Source organism: Aegilops tauschii, chromosome 4 (assembly GCF_002575655.3).
Source record: "Aegilops tauschii subsp. strangulata cultivar AL8/78 chromosome 4, Aet v6.0, whole genome shotgun sequence".
Lineage (NCBI taxonomy): Eukaryota > Viridiplantae > Streptophyta > Magnoliopsida > Poales > Poaceae > Aegilops > Aegilops tauschii.
The window spans coordinates 491006154-491022200 of NC_053038.3; the positions used below are offsets into that span (position 1 = coordinate 491006154).

Below are 16047 nucleotides of genomic sequence, written 5' to 3' on the forward strand. Positions count from 1 at the left end.
GGTGGGTTATGCATTTATACGTCAACAAGGATGATTAGAACGAGATCCATAACTTCACTAGTGGCATCTCTCCAGAAAATAGCATAGCCATCGTGAACAAATTATAGTTGTGTATTGATTAAATTATAGTTTTTATTATAGTTGCGTATTTATTACCTCCTTATATCTATAGATTGTTATCCAACTAGAGCTATAGCTAATACTCCACTCCAACACCGCTATGCAACATGTATCTCAAAGTATTAAGTAAAAAATAGAGCATTGCATTAAGCAAGATGACATCATGTTGATAGTATATTGTTGTTAGCTCCAGCTCATTACTGAGACAACTATGAAACTATCTTTTTATCCTTAGTGGAAGTAACACAATACAAACATTTTTCTCTTTCTATCACTGATATAGATTATTTGCAAGGTTAAACCCAACTAACATATGCAACTCCCTCTTCGAGATCATTCATCTAAACATGATCAGTGCAAGACTAATAGATTGAAGAGCATATATGTCTATAAATCATCTAGCAAAGAACTCAAAAAATCTAAAAGAAATCATATATAAATCTGATCATAAAGTGACAATTCATCACACTTCAAAAAAAACGCCGAGAATTACATCAGATGGATCTAAATCATGTCGGCAACTCATGTGATCTTTGTATTGAAGAACAAGGGAGAGAAGGTGCCATCTACCCACTGTTACGGATGCATAGTGGCAGGTAGACTACTCACACATGGTTCTGGTGTTAGTAAGGTCAATCAATAAGGGTCCAGTGATGGAGTCCCCCTCTAGCAGAGTACTGAACATTCCTCTAGATTGGATCGTCACGAAACTGGCTGTGGCAGCAGCGAAAAATCCTCGATAAAACATTCTTGGGTTTTTGCGTCAGTAAGAAAGCGATGGACGGTTTCCGCAAAAAAAGCGATGGACGGGCACCCTAGTGGGTCCACACGCCACCACCTCACGGCTCACCTCCATGTGACATGGGGCCCACAAGGACCGTTTCCATGGCTCTAGTGGACTCTGTTTCCTCCCTGATATGAAACTTCCGCTAATGCTATTTTCTAACTATTTTTTGGTCCCGAAAGCGGTGAGCTTTTAAAAAGTCAAAAAATATATAGTAAAAAAGATAGCAAATGAAACTGGCAACTAGATTAATGTGTTAGTCCATAAAATGGACAAAAATAGTGTCAATGTTATAACATATGATAAAGACAAAGTAGCATGAAGCAAGAAAATTATAGATACATCTGAGACATACCAGCAATCTCAGGCTTAATATCTGCTCGTCCCCGAGGAGTTAGATGATAACTAAATTTTTTTTTACTGTGAATGCTATCTTAACATGAACATAATCATCGGATATAATCTCATAAAAAATTAACTCAAAACAATGGTGATGCAAAGCAATTGCCTATAGCTAATAGTAAGCAAGCAACATTAAATCGTACTCCATCCATTCCACAATGTAGTGCGTATAGATGTTTTGAAAAGTCAAACTTAGTTTATAGAGAAAACTATTTATATCTACAATACCAAAAAATATATAATATGAAACAACTTCTTATGATAAATGTAATGATATATGTTTGGCATTCTAGATGTACTACCTCCGTCCTGATTTATTGGTCTCCATCGTATTTTATGCCAAATTTTGACCATGAATTTAATAACAAAATATTAATGCATGTCACAAAAAATAATATCATTCAAAACTATGGTCAAATATGAATCCAACGATATAATTTTTGATGATATGCATTAATATTTGGTTAGTTAAATTTTTGGTCAAAATTTGGCATAAAATACAAAGAGTACCAATAAACCAGGACGGAGGTAGTAAATGTTTTCCTCCACAAACTTGGTCAAAGTACATGAGGTCTGACTTTTTAAAAATTTATGTGCACTACATTATGAAATGAAGGGAGTACTAATTAATAAACATACTCTTGCTACTTTGTTTATACAGACTCAGTAATATTAGAATGTGTAGGTTGAAAATATAAATGAGAAATAATACAAGTGAAAATGTGACTAGAAAGATCTGTCATTTATGATGGAAAATACTCTTCCCTCGTCTTTAATCATTCAATTATGCAACAAGTAATTTTTTGTTCTCTACTGTTTTTACCTTAGACTTATTTTGAAAAATTCTTCGATCTTTGCAATATGTAATAATAATAAAAATAGTAATATCTTCAAAGAGCAAAATATTTTTCTATTTCTAAGTTTCCACAGATACCTCAACCAATATAAATCAAGAAATGATGCTAGCCCGTGCGACCAGAAGTACAACTCTTTTCGTGAAAAATAATATAGCTCAGAGAACATGAAGCCTTGCACGAATATGAGCGTAGGATCACAGGTCGAGCGCTAAGAAATTCAAAGACAGCAATGAGCAAAGCCGATAAGGCATATCATGTCCATTAGTTTTTCCCAAATGATAACGCCCATACGTGTGGCACGAAGCAATTTCGCCCACACTGTTTTATGGCAAATTTAGTTATAAGAGAATGGCAACTTTAGTTGTGAGGCATGACAACTTTCTGTTTGGATGGCAAGCTTCAGTCTTTTTTACATTTTTTTCGGATGGCAAATTTAGTGTAAAAATGTGTGGGCGGTGTTGGTACATACTACACGTTTGGCGGTTATCGGCGTCCTAGTTTTTTTTCTATTTAACGCTATAAATTACTAATGTTCACATACCCACACATGCTCCTATATAAATATACACAGCCTACTTCTATGAGCATCTTCAAAATACTAAGTCAGCACAACACCTTGAGATTCATGTCCATTAGTTCATACAGTATGTAGATGAACCAGCATTCACTGGGACATGTACATATATATACTCCTACAGTCCTACTCGCGTCTGCATATGTCTACTCTCTCTCCCTCCCCCTCTCTCCGTTTCTTATTCACCACGTTGTACTGCAGCTAGCTATGTAACAAGCACGTGGTATTTTGATCAACTAAGTAAAGCGCGAAGAATCGAATTCCGCTGGCAGCCTCGCACTGGCCGTGGCTAGCTAGTCGTCGAGGCACCAGCAGTGGTAGTCCGGCTTGGACATGCTAAGGAGCTCCTCCGGCGACATGCGCTCCAGCTCCCGCTGCCTCCGCGCTGGGAATGCCACCGCCGCGCACCCATCGCCTTCGCCGCCGTTCTTGGGCTGGCCGTGCCTCATCGCGCGCATCCTCTTGTACAGCCGCATGGCCGCCACGCAGTCCTCGTAGGGGTGCTGGTGGCCCGTCTGGATTTCGTAGCCGAGGCAGCTTTGTGTGAGGAACCGGAGCGAGTTGCTCATCAGCCTGGCGCTCGTCTTCACCAGCGGCGGGTATTCCGCCGTGTCCCGCTTCAGGTACGCCGGGTAGTCCATGCCCAGCGCGTTGAGATCGTGCTCCAGGCCGTGGCCGACGAGGAGCCTGGCCGCGCCGCGGGAGGACCGGATCTTCCACGGCTGCTCGCCGTTGAGGAGGATGTCCTCTACCTGCCGCTGCACCGTCTTCACCGTCGGCGCGTCCCGCAGGTACTCGGGGCGGATCCCCGTGGTCTCGTACCGGTAGTGCGTCACCGGGAGGAGCGGCCTCACAAAGTTCTCGAAGACGATGGTCTCATTCTCGTCGATGACGCAGACGCGCCCGCACACGTCCAGCGTCCCGTCGCTCCCGCCGCCCACCATCTTGCACCCCAGCGCCACCACACCGCCGACGGCCACTCTTGGCATGGCCCTCGAGGGAACCGGAGGGCGGGAGAGGTGACAGGTTGGGCTGTGGACGCGGAGGGAGCCGGAGCTAGAGAAGACGGCGAGGCAGAGGGGGCAGCCCTTGGCAGCGAAGGCCGTGGCGCAGGCGGGCTTGGGGGGCAGGGAGGCGCCGAAGCCGAGGTGGTCGCGGAGGGCGTCGAGCGAGCGGCAGTGCTTGCCGCAGACGCCGCAGCGCGGCTCGTGCGGCGAATGGTGCGACGCGCGCATGTGCTCCACCAGGTGCTCCATCCTGTTGAACTGGCGGTAGCACGCCGCGCACTTGTTCCGGCTGCATGCACGCAACGAATTGAATCATCCATCGTCACTACTAAAACATATAGGTGTATGTCTCAACTTGTCACGTAATATTGTAGTAGAAACAAACAAAATGTGCAGCAATTTAAATTTAGTGGGATGATCTCATAAAACTTTGGAACATACTGCAGCGTATACATTAGTTCTTCGACTGCAAAATGTGTGATGAGAAGACTGAATAAAACGGAGCAGGTGGCCAGTGAGTGCACCTGTGGGCATCTGAAGAGCTACCCATGCTCACTCAGTCACCTTTCCTAAGCAAATAAGCAGTGCAGGATGCAGCAAACAGAGGTTGAGATTGGTTGGGTGGATTGTAAGAATCTGTGCACACGGACGGACGGCTATTTATCTGCCTGCAAAACCGATGGCATTCGATTCTTGATGGCGACTTGCCTTCTTCACCAGTGCACAGTACAGAGGCGACAAGATGTCCTCATCTTTCTTGGAGCATCAAGAACATAGACACCAGAACGCCCTCATTAGACACCAGGTGCTGTACGTAGAAAGGAAAAGAGAGGGGAGAGAGAGATCAGATACCCTGGTCAACAGATCCGGTTTGAACAGAAAGGCAAGAACAAACAGGTGGAAAGATTATCCTGTCATTGGCTTTGCTTTAGCGATGGAGGAGAGGCGGAGAGCCGCACAGGTCCCTGAATCCAACCATGGATATCCTAGGAACATACCCTCCGGAGCTAGCTTTGCTTTTGGAGACGTTGTCATCTCGTTCTCGGCGAGATCAAAGGACGGTCCTGGCCCTGCGCATCTGGTTTGCTATCTTCAGTGACTGCAAATCGGCGTCGAATAGATTCACAAAACTGAAGGTTCATGGTGAGCGCAACAGCGGCATATTGGACGGATCTTGTTCAAGCTGAGTTTGCATGTCATGAGGCCAAAAATATCATATGTTTCCTTCAGTGGACAAAAAATGTGTTTTCTGTTGTTACGATGAGTCTAATGAAGCAAATTTGGGAGGAAAACGTTTCAATTCATCCGGCTGATTTCAGCCGAGCTTAAACCGCCTCCATTGGGTGACGCGGGCCTATGGGCCCAACCATTGCCTTATCTCTATCCTCGTCCACCCATTCCTTCGTTCTGTTTTCTTCTGCCCCCGAGAGCTCCATCGCCAGCAAATTGAAAACTTGCGCACTGCCGCTCCTGTCACTACTAGGTAGCTGGCCGTCGCGCACTGCTACCAGCCCATGGCATGGCTGCTGCAAGCCTTGCCGCTGCTGTTGCGACGGGGACATCTCCCTCGACTCCGGCTACAATGGTGCTCATCACGCCGTCGGTGCTGCCATGAACGTCGGTCATACGTCGTCGGGGTCGCCGATTGCTGCATTGGAGCGTCGCCGGAGTCACCGAGGTTGCATTGAAGCTTCGCCGGAGTCGTCGGTTGCTGCGTTGGAGCTTCGCCGGAGTCGCCGAGGTTGCATTGAAGCTTCGCCGGAGTCGCCGGTTGCTGCATTGGAGCTTTGCCGGAGTCGCCGGTTGCTGCATTGGAGCTCTGTCAGTGCTGGATACGGTGGCTGGCGACGTCGACGACTGCTCCATACGGTGGCCAGTGAGGAGCAGAGCCAGTGCTGCGATGGAGAATCATGGAGGTCGCCTGTGCTGCCATGGAGCATCGTCGGTGCCGCCGGTGTGGTTCTCCGTGTTGTGATGCAGCATAGCCAGGGCCGTCGAGGTGCTACAGAGACACAAGGTCGGGTGGTCCTGATGGTTGTCTGCCAAGAGGAGGAAGACAGGTTGCGGAGCGTATTTCCTGATCGAACGGTCCTGTGCGCCAGATCGGACGACTCCCGAAGCGGATGATTTTCTGCAAAGATCATCCGGATGATTTGTAGCAGTGGCCTAAAACTTCAATTAATTTAAAATGAAGCAAGTATATGCATAGCTATGTACTCCTGGTCCTTTTGACGATTGTACCTTTGTCTAATGTCATAACTAAAAGCACAAGAGCGTAATATAGGCTAGTTAAATTTTCTCCTCCTTCTGTATGGATGGATTCGGCACCTGCGGAGGTGCTTCCATTACTTGTAAACGATTCCACAGTTTTGCTAGAGGAATAAAGGAGGAGAAGTTTGTCAAAAAAAAAAAAAAAAGAGGAGACCACGTCCCATCGGTACTGGAGCAACTGGCGAAGAGATAACCATTTCACCCGCGGCCACAATGACAAAGCAAATCCTAGGCCACTACTCACAAAGCCCAGAGTCACCTCTAGCAGATCACCTAATATGTTTATCTTGCCCACAAAATTTGAAATTCATCTCAAAATTCTAAAAAAAGGTAAAGTCTCATGCGAGAGCGGTGTCATGGGCCATGCCTAATAGGAAGGCGAGGGGTGAGTGATTTTTTATGGGTTTTGGTGGCAGTTTTCTAAACTGGTTTTTCTCAGTTTTGTTATGTTTTTTGGTTTGGGTGATTTTTCTTTTGCGTTTTTTCTTATTTTCCATCTGTCAGCTTTCTTTATGTTTTGCCTTTCTTTTTTTGTTTATTTTTATTTTCTTATCCTTTTTATTTTTTAAAAAAATTCAAACTTTTTTAATGAGAATTTTCGAAAAGGTTCGTTTTTTGTTAAAAAAATATCTATAAAATTTTAAAACACAAAAAGAACCAAAATGTTCACATTTTTAATGTTAAAAATTTAGCAAATGATCATACAGTTTCTAAAGAAAAATCATGCATCTTCAAAAAAATGTTCACATTTTTTTGAAAAAATAAATATTTTCATGTAGTCTTTAAATGCTCACAAATGTTTTTAAAAAATGATTTTGTATCTAAATAAGTGTTCTCATTTTTGCTTCAAAAAGGTTCATGCTTTTGTTAAACCGCCAAAGAACAGGAGTAAATAGAGAAAACCAAAAGATATGAAATGGCTAATAATTCAAAAGAGTACGGTTACAGAAATCAGGAAAATGCCAAAAACGGGCCCTTGGCCCATCAACGCACCCCGTTGCGATACCTTACACTCTTTTTTCTCGAGAAACCCTGAATGGCATTTCCTATATGGCGCCTGAAGCGCCAGTCTTAGGTCCAGTTCTATTCACTCAATTTTGAAGAATCACGGTCTGAAGAATCACAAGCTGAAAAGAACTCCAAACTGCCCTGAGAATCACGGAGAATCATCCAAAAATCTTAGTGTATCTCAAAACCATTCAATACCCACGATTCTTGCGATTCTAAAGTGTCCCCCAAAACAAAACGTTTCATTTTGAAACCTTGCCCCCATTTGAGGGTGTAATTACAGCAGAAATCCCATCGAACCCAAACACCCATAAATGGCTCGGCCTCGCCCGACCCAGAAAGTGCTGAAAATTGTTGAACGAACTAAACTAACCTGCTATTTGGGAGCAGCTTCTAATTTGTTTGTGCTAGCGGCTGCTAGTGTTGCGTCTACGCTTGTAATTTGTGTCTGCTTTGATCAACCACGTTCGTGTGTACGCATTTTCAACCTAGAGGCACTACATATATTTCAGCACACAACTCATACGACAATCTCATATTGGAATCTCAGAAAAGAAATGGATGGCTGATTCTATGGGCGGTTTCTCAGAATCAGATTCCAGAGCATCATGAATCGAAAAGAACTTGCACTTAGTAGTTTTTCTGAATATGGTTTTGTAAAGTTTTATCTAGGTTTAGTTCAGCAATTTTTTTTGGTTTTTATTTTCTTTATTCTTTATCTTTCATTCTTTTTTCTTTTCTTTACCTTTAATTTTTTATATTTCGAAATGCATGAACTTTTTTCCAAAATGGATGAACCATCTTCAAATTTGATGAACTTGTTTTCAAATTCGATTTTTTTTCAAAATTGATGATTCTTTTCCAAATTCAATTAAAATTTTTGAAATTAGCTGAACATTTTCAGAATCAATGAATTTTTTTAATTCGATGAACCATTTCAAATTCGATTATTTTTCAAAATTGATTTCAAATTGATGAATTTTCAAAAACTTTGTAAATTTTTATTCAAATTTTATGAGCATTTTTCAAATTGATGAACTTTTTTTAAAAATCCATGACCATTTTTAATTTATGTACTTCTCTATATTTTTTGATTCTCCCCCTTTTTGCAAAATTATACCGTTTACTGGTCAAATGATCAATCACGACCAGTCAAACGCGATCAAGCGAGCAGTCGATCGCTTGCCTTCTTCTTGGGCCGGCCAGCAACGGGGGGCGTGTGAGTGCTAGGGAGTAATTCGGACACTTAAGGCGCCGAAGAGGAGCTTTCACCATGAACAGTCTTTTAGACGGCCCAAAACGAGGGAAAAGAATCCCACCACGGCCTAATTAATGTTGCAAATTTTCTTTTTTGAGATAAGTGCTGCAAATGCTAGGTCTCGCTTATTACGAGACCAAAGCAATGTTCGCCTACAATGTCTCGCGTAGTGGGTCGGCCCAATAACATTCCTCAACTAATTTTGCAAATCTTCTATGCACCAGTTTGAACCAGTTTTGGTACCTTCATGAGCAGTTTTAGGAACCTTCATCCAGTTTTAGGAAGGTTTCAACCTGTTCATTTTTTATTTTTTATTTCATTTCTTTTTATTTTATTTTATTTCTCTCTTTTATATTTTCCTTTTTTTCTAATTTCCAAACACGTGTCAATTCTTTAAATATATGTAAAAACTTACATGTATAACATGGGCAAAATTTTAAGAAACACATTGGACATTTTCTTTCAAATACCCATTGAATTTATCCTATCACATATTTAACATTTGCAAAATGTACATTGAACTTTTTTACTACACACTGAACATTTTTTAATACATCTTTGAACATATTTTTACAATGTCATGAACATTAGAGCATGCAAACATTTTTTATGAGTACAACTTTTATTTAATCGGCACAGACATTTTGTCTTTGTTATGATTTGATTTCTAAACTTTTGTGAACTAATCTTTTCAGTTCACTACCAATTTTTTTAAATGTCATGAAAAATAGTTTTAGATGCGCAATTATTTTGAAAAATTGTGAAACTAATGAAAATATTTTTAAAGGTGCGAACATTTTTAAATGGCACGGTCGTTTATTTTAATACATGAACCATTTTGAAAATTCTGTGAACAAAATTTTATATTTCATGAAAATTGTTTTTATGCACGGTGAACATTGTTAAAAATTGAAGCAAAGTAATTGTTGAAACATATATAGAATATTTTTTATATATAAAAAGGGAAAAAGAAAAATGTGAAGTAAAAGAACAAAAAGGGGGGGAGTCGGTATATAACTACATGGTGTGTGTTAACGCACATGCTCTGTCCCATAATGGCCTAGCCCATACCGTCAACAATAGGTGAGACCTAAACGCGCCCGACTGCACCCACTCTGGTATGGCCATCTTTCGTCTTGAACATGCTATGCATCTGGAGGCATATATCTACCCCTAATAATAAGGGGGCTATTGCTTCTGGCGGTACGTCAATAAAATTGCCCCAAGATTACAAAACATTACCCACCAATGCCACCTATAAGTGACAAATAATGTTTTCCACGAATTTCCTGCCTGGGCCGGCCGAAACATAGAGACCTACTATACTACGCTCGGCGTGCTGGAGAAGACAAAGCGCACCCGTTTGCGCTGGCCCATGTGCGGGCGCCTGTTTTCTTAGTTTCATTTTTTCTTATTTTTCTGTTGTTTTCTTCTACTTTAAATAATTTGGCACTTCCAAAAACATTTGAAAATAGAAAAACTGAGATTTTGAAATAAAATGTTCACCCGCAAAAAAACATAAAATATTTGTGAATTCAAAAAATGCAGATTTTTCAAAAAATGTTTGCATATTCAAACTTTTCACAATTTTGAAAAAAATTGTTCGTAAAATCAAAAATAGTCCATGATTTTCAAAATAAGTCCGTGTATTAAAAATTACAAATGAAATTGAACAAAATGTTTGCTAATTCAAAAAATGTTATACATTTCAAAAAAATCCTAAAAGTTTTAAAAACAGTTTGTGAATTAGAAAATGTTTATTGATTCATAAAATGTTTTCTCATTCGGAAAATTTTCATGCATTTCAAAAAATGTTCGTGAATTTAGAAAAAAATCCACCAATTTTGAAAAAAAAATCATCTATTGTAGAATTGTTCGCTGATTAAAAAGAAAACGCTTAAAACCTGTTCGGAATATAAAACAAATGCTCACAATTTTCAAAAAAATGTTTGTAAATACTATAAAGTGTTCACGATTTTTAAAATGTTCCCAAATTTGTAAAAATGTTCACAGATGATCGAAGGTATGTAGTTAAACAGTTAAGCTTTAAATTCAGAATAATTCAAAATAAAAAAAACATTTCTTGAAATACAGAATTACCAAGTTTCTTGACAACCACGATATGTTTTTCAAAAATTTGAACATTGCTTCAATTTATGAATAAATTAAGAAAACATTTTCTTGCATTTGGGAACAATTTTTTAAAATCATGGGCTGAGATGTGAACAAAATGTGGTCATTCACCATTGAAGATTATGATTTTTTTTCCTCCCATTGCAACGCACGGGCCCTTATGCTAGTAGACGGAAAATCCAAATAGTGTTCGGGGCTACTGGAGCTTGATTTTTAAAAATAAATGGAAAACGCGTTTTAGTATCTATACTTACCGGTAAATTTCCCTGACAAAAGGTGATTATTACAGGCTATGCAGAAGGGGAAAACAGAATTATGTCGATATATATTTAAGGTACTATTTGTTGTTATAGATCCACAATTTTTATGTTGCGCAAAAAGGAGTAATATATTGGTAAAATTTAACATGTATGTACGTAGCAGACATCGTATGTGTAGAACCTATTCCAAAAAAAGAGAATTATATGTTTTGTATTTATGAAAAAATGGAGCTCCGACACGCCCGAGTGCAAAAACCACCTCGCTCCATGGATGGACGTCTTGATGCAACTCACCAAGCTAGAGAAACTATCTTAAGAGTCTTTGTTCTTACTCGATTTGTCCCTACTCTTTCAATCTGTTGCATCTTTCTTTACTTGATAATTAAAGTCAGATTGATGCTCTGGAAAAAGACACATGAGGACTTGTGGTGCTTACATCCTATGCTCTGACACGTTCGTTTTCGTCCCCTTCCTTTTATTTTCCCCAAACGACTTTTCACCACCTTCCACATGTTGTTGAAACCTCTACTGGATCGATTGCTAGCCCTCTGTGTTCTTCATGACATGTCGTTCCCACCACCACATTATCACCATTTCCCTTGACTAGTTGTCGCCACCATCGGTGCCACCCCATGAACCCCGACCAAGCACTCCCCTAATCTTGACATAACTCATTACGTCGGTGCCAAGATCCCCCTAAGTTTCCTTCAACCTCCGATGCCTTCCTTTTCCTCCTGGATCCCTAAATAAAGTTAATTTGTTAGTCTAAAAAACACACCATGAGGGCTTAGGGAGCTACCATCTCTTCCTTACTTTCTTTTCAGAAGACTTCGAAGGGCCTTCCGCAGTGCTACACCTACTCACCCCATCACCGATCCCCTCTTTCTCCTTTGTGTCACGCCGGCCACACGCCACGTTGGTAAATCTGATGCATTTGCACACACTGGCTAACAATGCCCCATTGCAGCAATCCTTGTAGCTTACGGAACGAGATTGGATGACAAACTGGAATGATTATCTTGATGTCGTTGAGAGTGATGTGGCGCCTTTTGTGCATGAATTTCACACCACAATGATGCGAGTGTATCCACGCCAGCCTATGGTATTCGGGCCACTCTTGCCCTCCCCTTTCATTTCCATACTGATATTCCTTGGCCGGACCACTCATTTCACTCTAGAGCTCTGTTAGAAGAGATAACCCAATTCAAGATGTTTCCAATTCAGCCTTCCCTTCATGTTCATGCTTTAAGTCGGTTCATACTTTTTAATATATAAGAGAATGACTGAACTCGCGCTGAAAGCTAGTCCCTCTGTTCCAAAATAACTATCGCGTTTTTAGTTCAACTTCGGTCCAAAATAAGTGTCACAGTTTTAGTTCAAATTTGAACGGAAAGCACTAACGAATGGAGTACTATTTTATTAGGAAAACGTCATGATGAGCTGACTAGATTACCCCCTTTCTATGGTAGGTCCAAAATATAGGTTTCTTTGGTAGAATGATAGTTAATTGGGAAAGTGTATGTTTCTTATGTTGTCTTTACTGTTGAGACCTATCAAAATGCTCTTGAATTTGATTGAATTTATCAAAACTATCACGCATAGTTAATACGCCATTAGGTGAGAAGGGAAAGAGTGGCCTTCACAGTGCAGTTAATAAAATAGTGGAAGAATTCCATTACAATAGTTATTAGTAGTAGACCAGCCTTTTAGTGCACACTAGAAAAAAAAGTAGTCAACATGCCTTGTCTGCCCACCTCTCTTGAATGACCCCATTATATCCATTTTTCCCCCGGTAAAACCAATGCTCTTTTTTTTATTCCCAGCAGCTAGCATCTTTAGACTACATGATCCATCAGTAGAGCGAGAGATCCAAAGTAGAAGTCTCCCAACCATTGAGATCTTCCTTTTTTAGGCTAATATCTAACCATAGAAATATGACTGAAAGAACATGCGGTGCCCCCATGTTTGGTTTTGGTAATTGATGACAATCTCTATGGACTAATGGTTGCCTTGAGTTATATTTGAAGGATTTGTCCATAGGCATTTCTTGAAGTCCATGTGTTGGTTTCAAGGAGTTTATGTGGTGACCAAGGTGTTATTAAGGAATTATCCAAAGATTGGTCATGTGAGAGTTGAGCTTATTGCAAGCATGTCTTGAAGAAGAAGATTGTGTGATCATTCATGTTTACCTTCAAGACATCATCCAAATGAAGAGAGTTGCAAAGAGTCAAGGTTGATCAAGACTAAGTCAAAAATGAATCAAGTTGATCAACTCACAAAGCGCACAAGATGTACCGAGGGATCAAGCGATCCCATGGTATGGTAAGCATTGTCAATTACGCTTTGTGTACTAACCCATGGTCTTCGCGAGAGTTCTTTTTGGGGTTAGGCTGCGGTGTGCAAGTTCAAGTGAAGCGGGCAAGTTCAAGTAAAGCATCACGAAGAGATCAAATGCTTGAAGCCATTGTGGTGACAATGGACTTGTGAAGATGTGCGGAAGGGTGGCTCACCCATAGTGGAATATGGGGGAGCAATCAACTAGTCTTCATCGAGCCAACGCAATCAAGAAAGGTGGTCCATCTTGAGGGAGTCAAGATCGTCATCATCTAGCTCAAGTGGACCATGTGCAAGGCAAATGTTTGCTCTTGATAGGTTTTCTATTTTACCGGTCTCATGATGGTAGTTGGGAGACCGGGTTATAGGATCGATTGCCGTACTATCAAGGGGGGCTCTCGATGAGTAGATTGATCGTATCATTCATAGAGAGATCAAACCATTCCATCCTTGCATCATCTTTATTGGTTCTTGTTTGGTTTTTCTCCTTGTGAGATTTGGAGCTTTTGATCATCTTCATGACAAGCTCGAGTTCATCGAAAACGGAGTTAACATGCATATTCTATGATGTTTTCGATGTTGGAGGTTTTGCCGGTTCTTCTCAGTTGCTGTTTTGATGCTGCTCGTCGTCTTGTGTTCAACAAGCTTGAGTTTGCTCAATACGGAGCTCATATGCAGAAGTTATGGCAGTTCTGCTTTTCCGTGGAGTATACTTGTTTTCGTGGAAGTGGCTTTAGGATGGCGCCAGCGGTAGTACCGCTGGGCCGGAGCGGCAGTACCGCGTATCGCCATAAGCGGTAGTACCACTGTCCCACAGCGGTAGTACCGCCCATGGCCATAAGCGGTAGTACGTCTCCGGTTCCGCGCTGGTACCGCCTCGACTCGAGACGTGGTTTTCTCGTGTCGGGTTCAGCGGCAGTAGGAGCGGTAGTACCGCTCATGTGCGGTAGTACCGCGGCTACCACCGCCCCTAGTGCCGCTAAATGGCCCTCCTCTCTATTCCTTCTCCCTGTGCTAGTGGTAGGCGCTGTGCGCGGTCCCAGCGGTAGTACCGCTGGGCCAAGCGGCAGTACCGCTGCGGCCAACGGTAGTACCGCTGGCTCCAGTGGTAGTGCCGCTCATACGGCTCTGCCTCGCCCTCTGTTTTGCTCCGCTCTCCGTGTTCTACCGCCCGGGCGGTAGTACCGCTCCCCTGAGCGGTAGTACCGCTCGTGCGCGGACTGAGCACATAACGGTTGGATTCGGGAGCTCCTATAAAAGGGGGTCTTCTTCCCCATTCAACCTTATCTCTCGAGCTCGTGTTCTTCCCCCATTGTTGACCTTCTTCGAGCTTGCTAACTCTCAATCCCTCCATGGATTCTTGATAGTTTTTGAGGGAAAAGAGAGAGGAGATCTAGATCCACATTTCCACCAATCACTTTCTCCTCTATGTGAGGGGAACCCCTTGGATCTAGATCTTGGAGTTCTTGGTGTTCTCCTTATTGTTCTTCCTCTCATTTTCCTCCCTAGCATTAGTTGCTTCGGTGGGATTTTAGAGAGAAGGACTTGGGCACTCCGTGTGTCCTTGCCATTGCATTTGGTGCATCGGTTTGAGTTCTCCACGGTGATACGTGGAAGTTACAAGTTGAGAAGCTTATTACTCTCGGGTGCTTGGTACCCTTGAGCTTGTTCCTCTTGGGTGCTTGGGCGCCCTAGACGGTTGGTGGTGTTCGGAGCTCAATCATTGTGGTGTAAAGCTCCGGGCAAGCGTCGGGGTCTCCAATTAGGTTGTGGAGATCGCCCCGAGCAATTTGACGGGTTCCGGTGACCGCCCCCAAGGGTTGCCAAAGTGTACGGGTTCGGTGACCGCCCCCAAGGGTTGCCATTTGTACGGGTTCGGTGACCGCCCTCAAGGGTCCCTTAGTGGAATCACGACATCTTGCATTATGCGAGGGCGTGAGGAGATTACGGTGGCCCTAGTGGCTTCTTGGGGAGCATTGTGCCTCCACACCGCTCCAAACGGAGATTAGCATCCGCAAGGGTGTGAACTTCGGGATACATCATCGTCTCCGCGTGCCTCGGTTATCTCTTACCCGAGCTCTTTACTTATGCACTTTACTTTGTGATAGCCATATTTTTTCTTGTCATATATCTTGCTATCACCTAGTAGTTTATCTTGCTTAGCATAAGTTGTTGGTGCACATAGGTGAGCCTAGTTGTTGTAGGTTTTGTGCTTGACAAATTAACCGCTAGGTTTATTCCGCATTTGTTCAAGCCTAAATCGTAATTATTTTAAAGCGCCTATTCACCCCCCCTCTAGGCGACATCCTCGATCTTTCAATGACTTCATGCTCCCACGGGTGCAGAACGAGTCAAAAACATCATTTATTTTGTAGTGGAAAATGGCCATCTCAATATAACCAGCTTCAATTGCTTTAGCTTTGTGCTCTTCTTGAGCAAAGCTCGAAAATATACTTGAAGAAATTTTCACCTTGCCACCAAACCAGAACGAGAGCCAAGAGGGTCGATCATAATGTCCTTATTTCTCTACACTACAACATTCTCGGCCTTATAGTTTGACTATCTCGATCTATTCTAAGTAGCAACCGAAAAAGCACGCACTAAGTGGATATGTACCAAAGCTATATATATCCATAACCAAAGCTAACTAATTGGTAGTGCAAAATAAACAAGATAGGCATGTTTACTAACATAGCAAATACCCAACGGTTGATTACCGCAAGACATTCTCACATTTTAACATATTGAGAGAATGAAAGATAGGAGTGGTTTCTACCTAAAGTCAGAAGGAAAAGCTCAACATGATAGATCAATGTGTTCCACTCTTGCTAGACAGACGTGGCTTAGATCACGAGTTTGAGATGCGCCCGAGGATGGGGTCTAAGAAGGCATAACCAAAGAATTATGAGAAATAAGTCAATTTATCTAGTAGAGGCATTTTGGATTTCAAAACAAACACTCTGGATAGAAAAAGACTCATATGCCCTCAAGAGCATCTTCTTTCACTTGCATTTATTCCTGAAGTTGCCTCGATAACTA

The 16047-nt window shown here is 42.0% G+C and overlaps 1 protein-coding gene across 1 annotated transcript; it reads right to left on the reverse strand.

Moving 5' to 3' along the window:
- Positions 1 to 2584: 2584 nt before the first annotated feature.
- LOC109772191 (RNA exonuclease 4) lies at positions 2585 to 4028 on the reverse strand. The gene has a single exon (XM_020330876.4). The coding sequence runs from the start codon at positions 3991 to 3993 to the stop codon at positions 3031 to 3033; it is 963 nt and encodes a 320-aa protein (XP_020186465.3). The 5' UTR covers positions 3994 to 4028; the 3' UTR covers positions 2585 to 3030.
- Between the last annotated feature and the right edge of the window lie 12019 nt (positions 4029 to 16047).

What these genes read in the sequence shown, in the direction of transcription:
- LOC109772191 (XM_020330876.4), bottom strand. Translation starts at nt 3,993, where the DNA reads ATGGAGCACCTGGTGGAGCACATGCGCGCGTCGCACCATTCGCCGCAC.